Source organism: Trifolium pratense, linkage group LG6 (genome assembly GCF_020283565.1).
Source record: "Trifolium pratense cultivar HEN17-A07 linkage group LG6, ARS_RC_1.1, whole genome shotgun sequence".
NCBI lineage: Eukaryota > Viridiplantae > Streptophyta > Magnoliopsida > Fabales > Fabaceae > Trifolium > Trifolium pratense.
Window position 1 is genome coordinate 21,793,129 of NC_060064.1, and position 15,513 is coordinate 21,808,641.

General features: G+C 32.8%; 1 protein-coding gene across 1 annotated transcript; it reads right to left on the minus strand.

Moving 5' to 3' along the window:
* Positions 1-8,286: 8,286 nt before the first annotated feature.
* On the minus strand, positions 8,287-14,278 carry LOC123889859 (periodic tryptophan protein 2-like). Its single transcript, XM_045939364.1, has 7 exons — positions 12,936-14,278; positions 12,254-12,505; positions 12,067-12,159; positions 11,375-11,746; positions 9,804-10,148; positions 9,174-9,401; positions 8,287-8,881 (listed from the first exon to the last, which is right to left on the minus strand). The coding sequence occupies exons 1-7, from the start codon at positions 14,133-14,135 to the stop codon at positions 8,711-8,713; spliced, it is 2,661 nt and encodes an 886-aa protein (XP_045795320.1). The 5' UTR covers positions 14,136-14,278; the 3' UTR covers positions 8,287-8,710.
* Between the last annotated feature and the right edge of the window lie 1,235 nt (positions 14,279-15,513).

Sequence of the window (15,513 nt, forward strand, 5' to 3'; positions counted from 1 at the left end):
GGAAATATTTGTTGGTGGGTCCAATATATTATATATCAACCGACTTAGATGTAAACTATCGATATAGTCACTAATTACATGTATTTACGGAGTTACATGTTGGTAAGTTTAATAAGTTGATTTATAGTTTATTGGATTAGTTTATAAGTTTGGTTTATAAAAGTTGATATGTTTGATAATAAATTTATTTAATTAGTTTTTAGTACTTTTTAAGATGTTATTTTAAGTAGTCTATATGAGGTTATAGCATATACTTTTTTATATTTTATTTCATTTTTACTCTTATTATTTTTTTCAAAATATATTAACTACATCACTATGGACAATTTATATGTTATTTTGCACTTACAATAGCGAAATTTGTCAAAATACAACCAATAAATATATGAAAATAATTCGAAGAAGATTCTACTACACATGATCGACGGCCGAGATTCTACTAGAGACAAAATAACACTGCGGAGATTAATTACCACATATCGAGATTTAATTACCCCTAGTGTTGGAATTCATGAAAGCATTAATTAATTGAGTTATCCTAGTGTTGGCTAGATTAATTACCACAGATCGAGATTTAAAAGTTATGTTACTAGAAAGATAATTCTTGAGAACAACTCATAAATACGTCTACCTATAAAATAGCATGAAGAACAAAGATAATAAACTGAATTGCAAGTAATATAATGATTTTCGAACCAATTACATGTTTCAAATATTCTTATAGCAGTTCATCTACTCAACCTAACATAAGGTAATTATAGTACCCATAAGCATAATAATTAACATAACAAAAGAGTTAGAAAATTACACATAAAAAGTAACCTCTTTAAAACGCTAGAAGAATTACTCCCAATGGTGGGGAGATTTCCTTCCTTGAGTTCCTTGCCTTCTCTTGAACTCTTTTGAATTGCTTCATCTTGAATTAATGTGAATTATGGTAGCTAAGAGCTCTATTTATAGAGTTTCTTGTGCTCCAAACTCGAGCCCATTGATCATGCCACGATCAGTCCCATTGTGGGATGATCCTTCACAAATTCACCATCGTGGCACGATGCAAGCCGTAGTTTTTCTTCAAATATTTATTCTCATCGTGGCACGATGTATCCCATTATGGCATGATATCTTCAAAGGTAATTTCCTACAATTTTTGCTCCATTTTGTGTAATTCTTCTAACTCTTCTTTTTCTTCAAGTAACTTAATTTCTTAGGTATTTTTCATGTTTGGCTCTCTAAAAACTACTAAAATGAACTAAAATAAACCTAAAAACTATCTAAAAACATCCTAAATTTTTTTGTCATCACATGTCTCTTGCCTATCTCTCTGTTGAGGATAATTTGAGTTAAGGTATTGTCAGATACTAAATGCGACCAACACTTCTAACTAGAACTCGAATTCTTGTTTGTTCAAACTTTAGAGTAGTCACGTTATGAAAAATTAACTTTTTCTACTATTTTTTTTATATATAAAAAACTACTATATTGGTTTTCCCCTTATTTCACCACACTAAACGATGTGAGATTTCTCTAATAGCTATTTTTTAACATCCTCTCCTTTATTTAAGAAACTAGATGATGTGGAACTTGACAATCAACTCCAACAAGTAACATAATTAGTAATGAAATGCTATAAAAAAAAATACCAATAAGTATACTACTTTTCATTTTTTTTTTTGACACATACTTTTCGTCTTTTATAATCTATTATATACTTTTTCTGGAGTAAAGCTATTATATACTTTTTCTTAATCTTTGTATTTTTGTACAGCACTATCACTCTTATGATTTTCATTATGTTGATTTTCAAATTCAATCTTATTTGTTAATTCCAGGAAAACGAGTCTTATTTTTTCGTAAATAAATAATAATGTTGACACTTTTTTGTTTTGACAAATTGTTGACACGTTTCATGAACAAATAAATAATTTAGATGTAGCTTTTTTTAGGATATTTGGTAGTTGGATTTTGATTTCCCTTATCTAATACTAGTAGTATTTTGTTGGTTGTTTTAGGTGATTTTGATGTGACTCTTTTTTTTTTCCAAATTGTTTACTGTTTAGTTACCACAGTTTGATCCCATAATGCAAGGCAAATAGGTGTAAGAATTCGAGGTTTGATCTCTGACCTTTTCATACTATAATGTGTTTACTAATTAAATTATGTTGACTAAATTTTTTAATGTGATGATTCTTTATATCCATTTATTAGACATGGTACTTATTCTAATCTCAGATTTATGTATCTTTGAATAGTCTATAATATAGTGCATGTTGCTTCAAAGTAAGGTTAATTGAGTCACTTGCCGTTTAGATTTAGAATATTAAGTCAAGCAAGTGACTAGATGAGAATACTTGGAGTCCAAACAAGTACTTATTCAATCTAAGATTGAATTTAATAGTTTTTTTTTTTTACGGTGGATTTAATTTAATACTCCCTTCGTCCCAAAATATAAGAGTTAGTTTGACTAATGCGCGTATGTCAACGCACAATTTTAATCGTTAATATCTTTTATTTCGTATTAGTAAAAATTATAAAAACTTGATATTTTGAAAATACTCATCAAAACGAATCAAACAAGATCTTATATGCTAATATTTATATCTATATATTATTAACAAAATATGGTCAAAGTAAGATAAATAAATAGTGTCATTTCGTCAAATTAGCTCTTATAAAATGGGATGGAGGGAGTAGTTAAACTTGAAATAAATCGTGATTTGTAACATTGCATTATTAAAAAATGAGTTTAATGATCTAAAAAAAAAAAGAGTTTAATGAAAGTGCACATTTAATTAGATGTAAATATTTACTTGCCTTTGACTTGCACATTCAGATCTATCAAGTATGAGATAAGTCTCATAGTTAGAAGAGTTGAGGTTGAACATTTTATAAATGAGAGGATCCGTAAACTTAATGCTTTAAAGTTTTGGGTGTAAGTGTGGTGTTAAGAAGTGTCACATCGGACGTGAGATGACCTAGATATATATGAGTTTATAAAGTAAAGGTATAATTCTCACCTTACAAGTCGGATTTGTATATGGTTGAGTTAGATCCAACTCTTAATTCTAAGGTGGTATCAAGGTCGACGTTTGATTTGGTGGGGGAGCGAGAGTGAATCCTGATAGTGCATCAATGGGTTGGATTCTTGATCCTGATCACCTATTTTGCTCAATAGTGTTGGGCATGAGCGCGGTGTGTTAAAAAGTCTCACATTGAATGTGAGATGACCTGAATATATGTGGTGTCAAAAGTCACTTTTACGGCTTTCCTAAAAAGTGTAGTATCAACCTAACATTTCTTAAAATCATTTTCTAAAAGAAAATTACTCAATCTCTCATACCAAGCTCTGAGAGCTTATTTAAGATCAGAGAGTGATTTCTTGAGTTTAAAAATATATTCTAGATGAACTACATCATAAAACCCAGGTGGTTATTTGACATGCACTTCTTCAGAAATTACTCAATTTAAGAATGTACTCTTAACATTCATTTGATACAGTGTGATACCATGATTAACAGCATAAGATAAGGGTAATCTGATAGCTTCTAATGATGAGTTCATCGGATGTGAAGACTTGTACTTGAAGGTATTCTTAAGTTGTGTATCTTCATGGGAGCCATCATGAGCTTCAAGAGAATTATCTTGCATTTCTTCATAAACAACTTTTTGGTTAGTTTCTTAATTAAGGTTCACTAGATTTTGGGATGTATGTCTCTGACGCTCTTGCTTTTGATGGTTGAGTAGATTCTTACATGTCTTATGAAACCTGCAATTTTAACAAACTACCCACTAGCTCTGATCATTGTTGTAGTATCATACTCGTTGTCATAAAATTTAACATGTATAGACTCTTCAACCATGTTGGTTTATGAGTTATACACTCTATATGTCTTAGAGCGTTCAGAGTATCCCAAGAAGATACCCTTCTGAGTCTTGTCATCAAACTTCTTCAAATAAACTTTATTATTCAAAATATAACAAGTACAACCAAATTGATGAAAATAAGAGATGATGAGTTTTCTTTCCTTTAAAAAGCTCATCTGATGTTTTGTTTAGAATATATCTAATATAAATTCTATTTTAAACATAACATGTTGTATTTATAGCTTCTTCCTGAAAATATTTTGCCAGATTGTGTTTATGGAGCATGGTTCTGACCATTTTTTGTAAAAGTCTATTCTTTCTCTCTACTACTCCATTTTGTTGTGGAGTTCTAGGAGAAGAGAATTCATGAATGATTCCAAGTTTTTCACAAATTTTTTCAAATGGCTCATTCTCAAACGCAATCCCATTATCACTCCTGACTTTTTAAGATTTTTAATTCCTTTTCATTTTGTATTTTTGTGCATAAATTGCTAAACACATCATATGCTTCATCTTTAGATCTCGGAAATTTTACCCAATTTCATTTGATAAAGTCATCAACAATCACTAATCCATATTTCTTTTCATTGACTGATGCACTACAACATGACCAAACAGATCAATGTGAAGCAGTTCTAAAGGTCTAGTAGTAGAGACACTGTTTTTAGATTTAAAGGAGGTTTTGACAATCTTCCCTTTTTGGCATGCTCCACAGAGAGCATCTGAGTGATAATTTATCTCTGTCAATCCTTTGACAAGTTTCAACTTGCTAAGCTTGAGATTAATCTCCAGTTAGCATGTCCTAAGCGTTTATCCCACAACCATTTTCCATCACTCATTGATAATAGGCAAACTACCTTTTGATAAGCCAATTCAGAGAAGTTAATTTTGTACACATTGTCTTTTCTAATGCCTTCGAACAATATGGATTTGTCAGAGTTAAGAACCGGACAAATGTCTTTATCAAAAGTTACATCATAACCATTATCACAAAATTAACTAATACTAAGTAGGTTATGTTTAAGTGGATCTACTAACCATACATTATAAATAGAGATAGAAGAGTTACCAATAGTTCCCACTTCCCATACCAATGATCTTGCCTTTCTTATTTCCTCCAAATCCTACGGTTCCTCCTTTCAGAGTTAAAGCTTGGAACATGTGTTTGTCTCCAGTCATGTGTCTTGAGCAACCACTGTCTAAATATCATGATTGCTGCTTTGATGTAGATAATGTCGTTGAAAGACATTTGAATTGCTTAGCCATAAAAGGACATTACCGTTTCTTTTCACTTGTCTTTGTTTGATATTGCACGTGATCCGAAGAAGACAAATTTGACTATGAACTTGATAGTGACACTTCAGAAGTTCTGATGCTGACGTATCATCCAGGTTCTACGCTCTTCAGATGCAACATTCTTCAGAAGCTACTCTTCAGATCCCGACTTATCAGAACCTGACTTCTTAGCTTCTGACCTTCTTCAAATTCTAGTTTTGCTTACTAGAATCTATCATCTAGATTCTTACCGATTGTTGTAGCTTCTCTCCCAAAAATGCATATGTTTTTCATGTGTTCATGCAAATTTTTAATCTTTGGTTCTGCACACTTGAACACACATTAGTATATCCAATTTATTCTTTTCAATACTTTGTTATCATCAAAACTTTAAGAACATTGTACAAATTCATTTTGTTCCAACACTACTAATATTACATTCAAATATACTTTTATTTATAACTTTTCTATTATCTAAATATTGATGTTTGATTTTAAAAAAATGAAAATAAAAGTACTAAAGAAACATCAAGCCATGGTGAAAGAGAACATACATCATGGTAAACATTAATCAAAGCATGAAAAAGTTAGACATGTCTACATTTCATCACTGTTTCATAGTATTATTTTACTGTTCTACCTTTTGGATTTGCTGAACATTTTCCTAACACGATCAATTTGTTCGCATGGAAAACAAAACGTGGTCATAAAGTTATAGATTACTAGTATATCCTTCCTAGACTTTGATGTTTCAAAAGCAATTAATTATGAGTAAAAAGTAGTAACATTAACATGAACTATGTCATTGTCATGTGGCACATATGGGCATATGGATATGGCCCTATTTGGATAAAGACGTTGTTTACAATTTATAGCATGGTCACTTATCATAATAAAAGATTATTTATAATTTTTTGCAAGTTTTTTCTACATTAAAAGGATAAATAAAAGTTTTTTCTACGTTTTTTAAAATTTATATAGTAGTAATAATAATAATAATAACTCTCGCTCGCAATTTCATTTTTTTTAAAATTTATTGTATATACCTTTGTCCCTTTCTCCTTGTTTTTTTTTTCTCCATAATATCTGGATGTTTTCTCTTCTCACCTCCCATGAATTTTTTATACCCCCAATATTCCAATTTTGCCTTTGCAGAAAAATTCGGTTCGCGGAAACCGAATTTTCACTAGTACAAATTCAGAGTAAATTTCGGTTTTTAAAAACCGAAATTTGTTTTCAAGGCAAAAAAACAAGGGCAAAATTGGAAATTCAAGGGGATAAAAGATTTACGGGATTGGGAAGAGAAAACATCTAATATCTAATGCATGGAGCAGTTGACGTTAAAAGAGGTTTGTCCGAAACAATTGTTTTTGGTGAGATACAAAAGCATGAGAAGCAAAAATAAGGCAAGGGAAAGCAAGCCTGTCGCATCATTAGGAGATTCATTGAGAACAATCAATTAGAAGAGAGTATTGAGATGTAGCTATCTATGTAACAAAATTAGCATAAAAGTTTCATCCAAGGGTGTGTGTGGATAATCTTAAAGTTCCAATCATCGAGAGTTAAGTTTCTTTAATATTTTGAATAAGAATAGCATAAGAATGAAGCTTAGGTTTAAATTCAGTTTGAGCTTGAATTCCAGCTCAAACAATTTTTGCTCACTTTATCTACCTCTCAATTGAACTCCACATTACTAAGACAAATTTCCTTTAAAAGATGAAATCCATACCAACACATTTTTTCACCACCAATTTTTTTAGATGCACTCGGTATAAAAGAATAAATGAAACTAAATGCATCAAAATAAACCAAAAAAAAAAAAAAATCAAGACAACACATTAATATCCTATGAATATAATTATATAACTGTCTAAATCACATTAAGATATTCTAGCCTGTTTGTTTCAACGAAAATACAAATTAAACATGGTCCATAACATATGGATTTAATTCATTTAGTCAACACGTGTAGGACATAACATTGCATTTGAGTAGTATAAATCCAATTTGGGTCACATGCTGCTGCTTTTAAGAGAGATTTTTGAGAATTAATTTTTGCTACTCTACCGGTTACTCATGCGTCCTACGATTTTTCCATTTTACGGTTTCGCTACTTAAGTAGCGAACGTTATAAAAATGAATTTTTTTGAAAAATATCGTCTGTTACTTAAGTAGTGGACATTATAAAGGTATGATGCTTTTGAGGGATGTCCGCTACTTAAGTAGCAAATAGGGGTATTTTGATAAATTCATAGGGTGCACAATAGAATTAGTAGGGTGGCAAAAGTAAGCCTCAAGATTGTTTTACCACCCTACCACTTCTCGTCCGCCGTACTCCTATTTTATCCTCCGCTACTTAAGTAGAGGACATGTAATGTATGATGTTTTCCCTCAAATTTCTTATTTTTATAGCATCCACTACTTAAGTAACAGACAGAAGATATTTTGGTAATTAAGTAGGGCGCGCAAGAAAATTAGTAGGGTGACAAAATAAAATCTCAACTTTTAAAAGCTCGTAAATCAAGATTATATCACTTATTTGAAAGTTGGAACTATAAAATAAATCATTTATTTACTTTGAAAGCTACTAGGAGGAAATGAAAGTTTACAAAAGTAATCTAACTGAGTTGCACAATTTAGTTTTCCTCCCACTGAGAAAAAATAACCCCAGACAGAAAGTTCTACTTTTTCAACGATCTCCTCACTCTTATCACAGTTTTTTTAAGAATAATCACATATAGTTATTCATTTTCTACTCACTTTCATTGCTTTAAAGTTCATTCATTTTACGATCATTCCTTTAAGTTTCATTGTGATCCAAACAAAGCATAAACGTGAAATCAATTCATGGACAAAATTGAAAACAGTGAAGCAAAACTAATCACGAGTTTCAATCACTAAATTTTTTAAATATATATAAAAAACAATTACGGTACATGCAAGGGAGTTTTAACCTCCTACCACCCACATTTTACGGGTTTCTTTTTGTTCCCCTAAAGCATTCTTTTTGCAACATTTCCAACAAAGATGCAATAAAATAAACATGAAAACAAACATGAAAACTATAATGGTACATAGGCATAAGAGCAAAAAAAAGAGCGCCAGAATTTTGATACAATTTAATGGTGTTTAGAATAAAATGATCCAAAATTGAACAAAACAAGCAAGATATATTACTTGGGAAAATTTTCTGACATGATCTCTTAACATTTTTCATCAAATAATTCCTAACATATTTGATTCAAAACACACTACTGGATATCCTGGAACTTCAACCTCTACATTCTATAAAGACAAATGCATTAGAATAATTGTCGCTGTAGTGTGTAACAGTCAAACTGTCTAGCTCGAGTTCCAGGTGCAAAATTTGTATTCAAGGGTAAATTCCTTTAAATAATGCTGCAAAGTTAGTTTGGCATGAGGCCATGCTATAACGAATCTTGCTTTGATTCCTTCGGGGTTGCTACAACCCAATGGTACTCAACATTTACCATATTAAAATAAAACAATCAGGGTGGACAAAGTTTCATGAGCAAAACCTACTAAAATCCAATATGTGAATTGTGGCTTTCAATTATTTACTGGCACTAGAAGAGCATAAATATCGCAGCATATATTCATTGGAGGAGCATGTATCGGCAAGATCCTGATGTATACTAGTAATGGATTTCTGCAACGATTTTAGTGATGGGAGCAAATTTCTAGAGTTCTGCTGAATAGAATTTGCATGGGATTTACAGAGCTCCTGCCATAACAAAGATAAATATCAATTGATAGAACAACTGGATATGATAGGATCACCTGACACCTTGTGCAAACTTTTATACGTATACACTTTAATATGAAATTTATGTATCCAACTATTCACCTTGTGCAAAATGAATCAATCATATTATTAAGGTATAAAATAGAGTTTGCATACTGACTATCAATTTATGATTGAATTATCAAGATTAGTACTTCCAACACTCTCATTGGTATCACATCCTCTCTCCCTCTATGTGTGTGTGTGTTTAGTTTAAGCAAGTAAAGAATACCTGAGACCATCGAAGTATGAACTCCAAATGTGGGCACTTTTCTAGAAGAGATGCTAGTGCCTCAATTAATCGCTGGAGATATCTGTATGGGATTGATGTGACAACTGCTGGGATATCCGCTGGACTAACAGCAAAGATACACTTTTTAATGAGAGAGTCCTCATTTAAGCGAAGACTAAGGATCAATGCCCTACTTGGTTGATTTTCATTAAGAGCTTTATCAACAGCCTGTTGAGCAATGAAAGCCCATGTTACAAATGACATCAAAATAGGAGATACAGTAGCGAAACAAGATCACCATATATAGCTAATGGAGCAAAGGACAATTTAAGTTATATATGTTGCATAAGTTTTCCCTTTTACCAAAGTTTGTTGAAAAATTAAACTATTTCTTATAGAGTCGCAAATATAAAATTGAATGCATGACAGAACCCACACTATAAAAGGAAAAATGTTTCCTCTTCCTACAATTGAAACTGGAAGACAACTTGCTTGCTTATTTTCAAATCATTGCCTTGTACAGAAAATAGTTTTGGTAATAATCTGTTATTCTTCAAGGTGAACTAATCTATAGTCTTTCAAGAAGAAATATGTGAAAAGGTTGACAACTTCGGAAAAAAAAAATAGTACCTCTGGTGTGACATCTATGTCTAGGTCAGTTGGATCGAATATGAACGATTCATCCACAGAATAAACTAAAACTCCCTCAGTCGTTGCTGCGACAAAACTCCGCCCAGTAGGGGCAATTTTAAGGCCTTTTGTTTGAATAATAGGTCTTCCACGGTTAGCCATGGATCCTGGTAAATCTAATCCTAATTTCCCTCGTGTTTGTCTTTCAACACCTTCTTCAATGTCACTGTTATAATCATCAATCAAATCTAGAGGTCCAGCATCAGTCATATTCTTTGAGTTTAAAAAGTCAAGTACTCCATCTAACGAAAGATTATGAGTTATCTGGAAACGTCGCAGCAATACCTGTACAAAAGAGATTGCAATTAATAAACAGAACTGTACTATGAATCATGATAAGTTAAATGGTTGGGACTGGGACTGGTTGGGGTGCTCAAATCCAAACCAATCCAAAAAATAACCGCAAACCGATCCAAAAAACCGAAAACCGCAAAAAATCGAATATTTATGGATGTGTTTGGATGTCCTTTTGTGAAAACCGCTGGATCGGATCGGATTTTGGATTGATTTTTCAAAACCGAACCAAACCGCATACATAATTTTTAATAGTTATTTAACTTTTTATTAGTATGATATATTGTATTAACATATTAATTGTTGGTTTTTAATTTTCTCAATAATACTTATTAGTTCAATTCATCTATTTATTTTTACTATTTCATAAATTTCAAATATATTTGATAATTGTCATTGCAAAATATTAATTTTTAGGCAAAATTACACTACAAGTCCTTTATCTTATATTAATATTATTTTTTTGCCTAATTTTTAACATATTATGTGTTATATTTTACATCAAATATATTATTTTACCATGTATTTATAATATTAATATTTAATTAAATAAAATTTTATTTGTAATTTGGATGTCCAAAAACCAATCCAAATTAAACCGCACAAAATTGGATCAGATTTTTTTAGTTAGCCATCCAAAACCGAACCGAACCACGAGTAATTTTAACTTTGGATCGGATGGATTTTTGCCACAAAACCGATCCAAATCGAACCGTGAGCACCCCTAGTTGATATTATATATGCATCCAAAATGAAATTGAACACTCAATATTTTACAACACGTGACAACACCAACATAAAAGGTTTAGAAGGTAATACACAAACAACGAGGAAGAAGAGATAGCATAAACAGCTTATGATAAGTTTCATAAGTTGTTTTCAGTTTATTTCATAAGATCCTTGAGACAGCTTATAAAAATGGCTTATATAGTTCACCCTAATTTTATCTTGGATAGAAAGAACATATTGTGCTCTTATATGATAAGCTCTTACTGAATAAACACGATTAAGCTGTCCAAAACATCCCCCTAACCTATACCATCCATATGTTGGTCTCTCAACCTAAGAGCATTTGTGTTGTGAATCAACAAAGAAGAAGCTTTTCTAGAAAATACATTTTTTGGGGATTCTATTAACATTTCATAAGCATATGATGATATTTTTAGATATGCAAAATACGTGACAAGAATAGGAATATAAAATACATGCAAACCAACCTGATCGGCAACATCATACATGCAGATATATCTGCTACTTCCCCCAGCTAATATGTAGCTTCCGTCAGCTGAATAACACAAGGTTGTGAAAAACTTCCCTGTACTTTTGTTAGCAGCCGTTCTACGGTCAGTCATAAGACGACCTCCAGCAATATCTCTAGAACCTTCTATAGTATACATCAGCAAACCATCTATTGGATCCCAAAAATGAATTTGCCCATCCAATGTACTGCAAGCTACCTGCCTTCCATCTGGACGATAAACAACTGTGAGAACATCATGTGAGTGAGGCCATGTTTCAACTGTTCCTTTTCCATCAAAGACATCCCACAACCGAACAGTCTTGTCCCATGATGATGAAGCCAAGACACCCTGCACAAAGAGAAAGGAAATAATGCTTAAGTATCTTAGTCAATGAAAAAACATATACAAATACAAAAGAAATTACAGTTATCTTTTTATCATGTCTCAAGAGTTGAGACAAAAGTTAGCATCAAATTTGATAATACTGAGGCATCTGCATAGAGTTAGAAAAATAACTATTTTATAAAATCAAAAGACTTTGTATTTATAATAAGTAGACAATGTAGCAACAGAAAAATAAAACTACTAAAAACATTGTAGATCATGGTAGACGATAAGAAGACATCAACTTATGCAGATGAATAACAATAGAAGAAAAGCTAACTCACATTTGTTGGAGAAAATACTAGCCCGTGAACAGGAGCTTCGTGACCACTAAGCACATCTAACAATTGGCCATTTCTCATCGACCAAACAAAAATCTGTTGCACATATCATTGACCATTAAGGGTAAAAAAAATACAGAAATAAATATCAATATAATTAGAAACCACCTAACTTCTGTGAAGTGGTTACCTCAAAGGAATCTGAAGTGCCCGCACATATCACTTCACCACTTTGAACTGCTGCCAAAGAAACAAACTGTCTTGAAGAAGGGGTAGTAAATATTCTAAAATTCCGATAACGTAATAAATCCCACGCACGAACAGTCCCGTCAAGAGATGCACTGAGCAGGCAATTGTTACTTGCCATAAAATGCAGAGCCGTAACAGCATTAGTGTGCTCAGTAAATGTAACAAAGCAAAAGCCCGAGGAAACATTCCAAACCTGAAGCAGATAAGTACAAAAATTTTCTTGAATCATGCAATATGCACAGATAATTAAAGATACAATGTGAAACACCCTACCTAAATGCATATATTTATACTGATTTAAAAATGTACCTGGCTAGCTGCACACTCTGATTAATACAAATAAATAAATATTTGACTACTGCACAATAAACATGTTCTGGTGACATTATATCATCATGATCAATTTATTCAGTGTTTGTGCTCTAAACATGTCTCTTGGAAGCAAACATAAGCGACATAATTTATGTAAGAAATTCAAATTACATATTAATTAGCAAAGAGCCAAAGACAATTTCCACAATGCACAGTAAAACATCATATAGGTGCAACACAATCAATCAAAGATCAAACAATATACACACGCATGACAAAAAGTACAATGCTACAAAAAGGCGGTTGATTACCTTCACTTTATTATCATCTGCACCAGTAGCAAGGAGTTGAGAGTCGGGTGAATATGCGACACAATTGACATCAAAGTAATGACCCTGCTGCTTCAAAATATAACTCTCAGACCTCCATTCCCACACAAGGAGCTGACCGAGTTTCGCACAGCCAAAGGACAACCAATTTCCAAGATCATTAAACAAAGCAGTGGTTATCTTCTCTTTTGATATGGACAACAAATGAATGCACACAAAATCCGGCATCTGATACAACCCAAACACACCATTAGAAAATCCAACAACAACCATATCTAATCCTCTATGATAATCACAAGCCGAAACCTTCGCCGGGGCCTGATTAAAACAATCCTTCCTCAACAACGCCCATTTCCCTTTGCATAAGTACCCCCCATCCTCAAATTCAAGTTCATTCATCTTCCTCTTCCTCTTCTTCACATCACCATCATCATCCACATTCATCAAATCCCCTTCCAATTCCCTTTCCGGCGTCCCCGGCGATGAAGGCGCGGAGGAATATTCCTCCTCTCCTGTAAAACCCCAGCTTAACAAATAACAATCCCTAGTAACCGTATAAACCTTAGTAACCTTATTAGTTTTAGAATCAACACCGAAAAATGAACCTACAACTGAATCCCTATGACCTAAAAACAAAAAAGGCTTATACTTAGCACCACCCTTAAGTTTTTTCAAACATAAAATTCTCGCAGTTAAGTCCTTAGACGCAACAAGCAAGTAATTAGAATCAGGACTCCAATCAAAAGCAGTGATTTTAGAATGAAAATCAGCAAAAGTTCTAACTAATTCAAACGGAAAAAACTCTCTACGGAAAGCAGGGGATCGCCAGATCTGAACAAGTTTACCAGCACCAACAGCGATGAGTCCTCCATCAGGAGAAAATTTAACAGCACCAACACGGTGTTTGAACGTGATACGGTGGAGTAGTGCACGGCGGCGGAGGTTGATGAAGAGGCAGCGGTTATTGTCGTCGATAGCGAGGAGGAAGGTACCGTCAGGGGAGACGGCGATGCGGGAGATATTGGAGGAGGATTGAATGGGGAGTGTTGTGGTTTCGGATTTACGGAGGTCAGTGACGGAGACTCTGTTACCGACGGGTGAGAGTAGGAGAGTGTTGTTGGAAATTACGGCGTTGCCTCCTCTGTAAGGAGCTCCGAGAAGATTCTGGAATCTGAAGTTCATTGTTTAGGTTTAGTCTGCAACGAGAGAGAGTGAGTGTGGCGGGAATGGAGGTTTATGGTGTTAGGGTTTAGGGGTTGGGGTTCTTCGTTCGTCGTTGAATGAATATGAAAGCGAAGCCAAACGCACCGTTTTGGTTACATATTACTCCATCCGGTCCTTATCCGGTCCTTATTATAAGGAACACTTTGAAAAAATCACACAGACCAATGAAGCACATTTAACATAGTTATTTTTATTTAATACTATTATAAATTTTAATTTATTTCATGTATACCCTTATTTAATTACTCTTTATTCAACTAACTTACTTATTTTTAAATTCTCTCTCATAATAAATAAGGGCATTGAAATTGAACATTTAAAACATTTGAAAATTGGTCAAAGTTTCTTATAAAAAGGACCAAATTTTTTGCCCTAAGTGTTCCTTATAAAAAGGACGGGAGGGAGTATTAATTATGGTTTTTTATTGACTACATGTGTCTTAATGACATGTCAAATTATTTTTAATTTTTCTCAAACTTTTTATAAATGATTTATACGATATAAATTTTCAATTCAACGATGGATTTTGTAAAATTCGTATTGTTATAGTATAGTATAATTGCTAACTTGTGCACTGTGGATGATTTTCTCCACTTGTGTATGTTAGACTTGCCCGTAATATAAATTAGGTTTTATGCTATTTTACGGGAATGGATTCTCTCAAGTGTAATTTTCACTTGAGAGAATAAAGTGTGGTTTATTATCATTGATCAAGAGAGAGAAACATATAAAATTTTTGAGAAAATGAATTTAGATGGTATTAGATTACACTTTATTCTCTCAAGTGCAAATCACACTTGAGAGAATCCATTCCCCTATTTTACAAGTTCACACTAGTGAAAATTGTAATTTTATAAGCTATTTTATCATAAACTAACTTGACAGACTTATAATAATATATAAAAATTGCATAAGTTATTTGCATAAGTTCTAAAAAAAAGTTGGACCAAACGGACCCTTAATAGATATATTAAGATTAGTTTGAACAATTGGAAGTACACAATCAACAATTATGGATGAACCGGACCAGATCGGCTGGTCGGACCGGAAATCGGTCATGTATGCGGTTCGGTTTGGCCTGAAAAATGGACAGCAAACGAACCAGTAAAAAACTGGTCGAACCGACGAGGAACCAGGTCAAATCGGTGAACCAGCCAATGCGGTTTAGCGGTTTCGGGATTTTTTTAAAAAAATTGGACAAAATCGGGGGAGCAAAGAACCGGGTATTGAACTGCTAAACCAGCTCAAATCGGTAAAAATCGAGCTTCTTTTTATAATTTTTTTACTACTATACTTGCATTATGAAGCATTTATTTCATTATTAAATGAAAAAACG

Bases quoted from the DNA above. Each gene is read 5' to 3' on its own strand.
- LOC123889859 (XM_045939364.1), bottom strand. From the start codon at position 14,135: ATGAACTTCAGATTCCAGAATCTTCTCGGAGCTCCTTACAGAGGAGGC. The intron at 12,506-12,935 runs GTAATCAACCGC...TATCTGCTTCAG, and splicing joins CAGATGATAATAAAGTGAAG to GTTTGGAATGTTTCCTCGGG. The intron at 8,882-9,173 runs GTATTCTTTACT...TTGTTATGGCAG, and splicing joins TCATACTTCGATGGTCTCAG to GAGCTCTGTAAATCCCATGC.